The 5709-nt window shown below is 43.4% G+C and overlaps 1 protein-coding gene across 1 annotated transcript; it reads right to left on the bottom strand.

Annotated features, from left to right (window-relative positions):
- Nucleotides 1-2770: 2770 nt before the first annotated feature.
- LACBIDRAFT_314144 (uncharacterized protein) lies at nt 2771-4291 on the bottom strand (the record flags this gene model as incomplete). The annotated part of the gene is made up of 5 exons (XM_001877539.1): nt 2771-2795; nt 2853-3349; nt 3398-3696; nt 3746-3849; nt 3909-4291. The coding sequence occupies 5 exons, from the start codon at nt 4289-4291 to the stop codon at nt 2771-2773; spliced, it is 1308 nt and encodes a 435-aa protein (XP_001877574.1).
- Between the last annotated feature and the right edge of the window lie 1418 nt (nt 4292-5709).

The raw sequence follows: 5709 nt of genomic DNA, 5'->3' as shown, positions 1-5709 counted from the left end.
TTCATTCAATTTGTCACTGGAATCTTTCATAAGTTATAGGCAAGGATAATGAGATATCATGGGGATATTTCATTAGGCTCTTTGGCCCTTTCATTATCATTTCTGAGACTTTTCATTAGGATATTTCATTAGGCTGCTTCGCTTTTTCATTACCATTTCATAGAATTTTCATTAGGATATTTCATTAGGCTCCTTGGCACTTTCATTACCATTTCATAGAATTTTCATTAGGATATTTCATTAGGCTCCTGCGCTTTTTCATTATCATTTCTTAGAATTTTCATTAGGATATTTCATTAGGCTCCTTCGCTTTTTCATTACCATTTCTTAGAATTCTCATTAGGATATTTCATTAGGCTCCTGCGCTTTTTCATTATCATTTCTTAGAATTTTCATTAGGATATTTCATTAGGCTGCTTCGCTTTTTCATTACCATTTCATAGAATTTTCATTAGGATATTTCATTAGGCTCCTTGGCACTTTCATTACCATTTCATAGAATTTTCATTAGGATATTTCATTAGGTTCCTTGGCACTTTCATTACCATTTCTTAGAATTTTCATTAGGATATTTCATTAGGCTCCTGCGCTTTTTCATTATCATTTCTTAGAATTTTCATTAGGATATTTCATTAGGCTGCTTCGCTTTTTCATTACCATTTCTTAGAATTCTCATTAGGATATTTCATTAGGCTCCTGCGCTTTTTCATTAGGGATGCTCACGGTAACGTTTTTCGGCTGTTTTTCGGCTGTTTTTCAGTTTGTTTTTTATCTGTTTTTACTGCCAACTCAAATATTTTGGCAGCAAAAACAGACGAAAAACAAACTGAAAAACAGATGAAAAAAGGCTACCGTGAACCTCCGCCCCCCGAAATTCTGGAAAAACAGCTGAAAAACAAAATTCACGTGTGTTCGGCGTGTCGGCTTCTGTTCAACTCCGCCATATCTTGGGTAATCAGCACTGATAGCGCTAGCCTTTTCCCTTGCTTCGTCCCCTGTGCATCTAGATACACCTTATGCCTAACAAATCTACTCGTCAACGCTGGATGGACGGGTTAGCCGAGACCTACAGCAAACAACAGAGGGCCAAACTCGAGAGAGAGCTCGAGAGTGATGACTCTGTCTCGTCAATGTCTGAGGGGAGTGATGGCGAGGCGCCCGCAGATCTTAACGACCTCGATACCTTTGATGCTGCTGTTTCTGCCCTTCAGCAGGAGTTGGAGGACTTATCACTGGATTTAGAGCTGGAGATACTAAACTTTGACCTCCCTGGCGGGATAGATGTTGATATGGAGGACCCTCCAAGTCCCACTAGCAGTACACACTCGTCACCCACTTCATCTGATGTTGAGGAAGACCTTGAATCACTCTCTCGTGGGCGGTTATCAACGCTACTCCAATATATGAGAGATAATCGAGTTCTTGAGCCTCAGCCACCCAATCCAAAGGCATCGCAACTTCATCTTCTTGACCACTGGGCAGACCATGGTCTTCGCAATTTTCGCTCTAAGCTTCGAGTCCACCCCACCACATTTCAACGACTACTTGATCTTCTCAAGGACCACTACATTTTTCTTAACAGCTCCAATTCCCCCCAGCTTCCAGTTCACATACAGCTTGCAATTTACCTTGCTCGTGCTGGTCATTATGGAAACTCGAGCTCATTCACCGATATCGCGCTTTGGGCAGGTGTATCTGTAGGAGTTGTTCGGAAGTCCACAATCCGTGTTATGATTGCGTTAATTTCACTTCACGATAACGCTGTCCATCTTCCGACTGAGGCAGAAAAAGACACCTCAAAGCAATGGGTTGAAGATGCATGCTGTCCTGAATGGCGTGATGGATTTATCGCTGTAGATGGGACTAAATTTGCATTATTTTAGCGCCCAGGATTGCATGGGGATGCATGGTTTGACAAAAACAAGGACTATTCTGCTGATGCTCAAGTATGTTACTGTATTTTTACAGATTTGAGAAGCTGAATTTCGTTCCATAGATAGTCAATCTTCTCCATAATCTTCTCATCGTTGACTACAGCATCGGACATACTGGCAGTGTTCATGATGCATGGGCATTTCGAAGCACTCGCACCTGCAAGGAGCATGACAAGATTTTCCATGATGGTGAATGGGTGTGGGCAGACTCTGCATATCCATGTGAATCATGGTGTGTCTGTCCATTCAAGAAACCTGTTGGTGGTGAACTTACAGCAGATCAGAGGTCGTATAATTATCATGTCTCAAAGGTACATCTTACCGTGCCATATGCTTTACCACTAAAGGATGTTTGTAGGTCCGGATTCGGTCAGAGCATTGCATCGGTCTTCTTAAGGGTACATTTCAGTCTCTTAAGGAGATCCGACTTCAAGTTACAGATAACAAGAAACATCTGGAACTGATTCTGTGGATACGGTGTTGTATTATCCTTCATAACCTCATTATTCGCATCGAAGAAGAGACAGGCATTGATGACCAGTGGAGAGAGACTCTTATCCGTGAGGGTCTACAAGATAGGGTTAGAGCTGCAAATCGAGGAGAGGGTGGTGGTGAAGAAGATGGGGAAATGATACAGCCGGACATTCATCCAGGTCAAGTGTTCCGTCGGAATCTCATGAACAAGTTATTCAATAGTGAATTCACACAAGCCCACCGACGGCCATAATAGCTTGAAATGATATCAATAGTGAAGTAAACGATAGTAACAAATGAGTGGTATGCGAAGTAATTAAAGGAATGTGTGAATGAACCAAACCACGAGTTTGGAGACAAGGCTAGTTTCCACCACCATAATCAACCCTGTTGAAGGCATCAGCATTGTAAGCAAAGCCATCGTTACGATCGAGAAAAAGTGGCTGGTGAGTGAAGTTATCCCCAACTTGTGGAGCCGGTGGAGCTTGTTGAAGCTTGAGCCGGAGCTCGAGAATACGGACCTGGTTTTCTTCACGGCGACGTTCGTTATCAGCAGCCTCACGCTGAAGAACAAGTTGATGTTCGTTACGTTTCCTTTCAATCTCACCTGCCTCACGCTGAGAAAGGAGAGCGATCTTGGCTTTACTAACGTCGATGTTGCCGATATCACGGTCAAGTTTCTTGTCCCGAAGTTTTGCAGCAACACGAGTGTCGTTCTCAGTGTCAAGAGCGAAGGCGATCAAGGGATTCTGTTTCGATCCAAGCGGTCGAGAAGCTGAAGAACGAGAGGGTGGTGAAGATTTTTTGACAGTAGACGCGGCTACCTTGGCAGTTCCAATAGCATTACCCACCCTCGATGCACCGAACGTAGACGCCATGTTGGCGGCTGGGCGTGGGGCAGGCGTGGGGGTGAGCTGAGCCTGGTCCGTGGCTTTCTTGGCCTGGAGGCGTGAGCTTCAGTGGCGCTGAGGTTGTGGAGAAAAACGTACGTCAACATCAGCCATGTCCTCATCCTCCCCTTCAGCATCAGCGTCTGGATCCGCATCGATCTCGGCTTGCTCCTCAGGTGTCAGGGAGCCGACACCGGCAAACGCAGGATGAGCAGGAGGTTCACCCTCAAAACCGAGATCCAGCAGAGCCGCAGTAGCACCACCTTCGAAGAGCTCGAGTGCACCACCTTCCAGGTCCTGATCAGGCTGTGAGGTAACCATTAGAGGGTTGTAGTTCGGTAGGGTACGCCAGTATCCATGAAGGCGTTCCCAGTATGGAAATTCTTCCTGCATCTGGTCTGCTCAAAGTTTGAGGTCGGAAAGATATTCGTCAGAATGAGAACACACCAATGAGGTTATAAATATTCGATCCAGGCTCAATCTCGTCATATGGAAGGCCCGCTCCAGTACGGCCAAGCTTCTGATTGAACTCGCGGTACTTTGAACGAAGGCTAGACCAGGCAGGCCATGTTAGCCTTCCAGGAAGGAGGAGGATAGTTGGGAAACTCACCCGTTGAGGTAGCTAGAAAGACTGGAGGAGAACTTAGTAGGTTCCTTGAGGTACCATGCCCGCATTTCGATATCCTCCTCCTTGCAGTCAAACACCGCCTTTGCTAGGGCCAGGTAGTAGCGGTTCTTGCTCCCCTTGGCGGTCACCTTGCGACGATTTTGCTCTTTAGCTGCAGCAGTCGAGTCTGAGAAGAGGCGGTTACGGTCGTCTGGATTTTGGTCCAACCAATCGAGAAGGCGGTTGGTCCTCGTGTTGTCCCATTCAACCTGCAGACGCCTGCCAGCAAAACTCTCCGTGTCAACAGCCTTGGCTTGAGTCCCTTTAGAAGCCAGAGGCTTGCGCTGAGCCCTGCGAGGTTTCGTACTGGTGGCTTCCTTAGGCATCAAGGACGGAGATGCGAACCGCACGCAACACTCGTCGGTAGTGGGAGTGGGTGATGAGAGCAGTCAAGCGTGGTCACGATGGTGTGCGTCGGAGACTGAATTCCTTGACGAAAAACAAAATGAAAAAACAAACAAAAAACAGAAAGTTTCCGAAAAACACCTCTCAGAGGTGTTTTTCAGTTTCATCTTGTTTTTGAGATGTTTTTGAGACCTTTTTGATGTCGTTTTTTGATTGAAAAACAGGATGAAAAACAAGCCAAAAAACGTTACCGTGAACTACCCTATTATCATTTCTTAGAATTTTCATTAGGATATTTCATTAGGCTCCTGTGCTTTTTCATTACCATTTCATAGAATTTTCATTAGGATATTTCATTAGGCTCCTACGCTTTTTCATTACGATTTTTTATATTTCTCATTAGGATATTTCATTAGGCTCCTTGGCACTTTCATTAGATTTTCTTGGAATTTTCATTGGGATATTTCATTCAGCTCCTTGACCCTTTCATTACCTTTTCATTGAATTTTCATTAGAATGCTTCTTGGCGCTTTCATTAGGATATTTCATTACACTCCTTGACCATTTCATTAGATTTTTCATTGGGAGATTTCATTGGGGCATCTGGCCCTTTCATTACCATTTCTTTTAGGATATTTCATTGAGCACCTTGATGATTTCATCACTTCTCATTAGGCTCCCTGGCACTTTCATTACTATTTCTTAGATTTTTCATTAGGATATTTCATTAGGCCCTTTGGCACTTTCATTACCGAAAACTATATAATAATGATGATATGTATCACATGGGTTGTTGGGAGGGTGGTCACATGACCAATTACCAAAAATAGTCAAAAAGCGAAAGTTGTACCCCTGCACTGTAGCTTCCCGAATCTGGTTGAATTATGTTCTGAAGTGCTTCTGTTGTGGAGATATGAGGTAAAGGAATTCCAAAAGCGTCGTGTTTTTTTTGGTTTTTTGCATTTTTCTTCATGAAAACAAAACCAAATAACATGATTCCAACACATTTAGAAAGCTAGATGAAAGGGCAACAAATATCATATTGTGGGAAATTTGACCAAAAAGGAAGGTGCATTCCCTAAAAGAGCAATCAACACTGACAGACTACAAGAGTCAGATATAGACTACCAAGTTTACTGATAGACTACAAAAAAGTTGGACATAGGCTACAAAGTTTACTGATAGACTACAAAAGACTACAAAAGTCAGACTTAGACTACAAAAGCTTGGACTTAGAGTACAAAATTAGGGTTACATTAAAAGGTTTTGTAGTGTCCGCTTTTTCATTAGAAAAGTTTATAGTGTCCGCTTTTTTAGACTACAAAAGTTTGTAGTGTGTGCCTTTTCATTAGAAAAGTTTGTAGTGTCCGCTTTTCAGACTACAAAAGTTTGTAGTGTC

Source organism: Laccaria bicolor, genomic scaffold, assembly GCF_000143565.1.
Source record: "Laccaria bicolor S238N-H82 LACBIscaffold_5 genomic scaffold, whole genome shotgun sequence".
Taxonomy (NCBI): Eukaryota; Fungi; Basidiomycota; class Agaricomycetes; order Agaricales; family Hydnangiaceae; genus Laccaria; species Laccaria bicolor.
The sequence above is the reverse complement of the archived record's forward strand: the minus strand, read 5'-3'. Positions and strand labels throughout refer to the sequence as shown.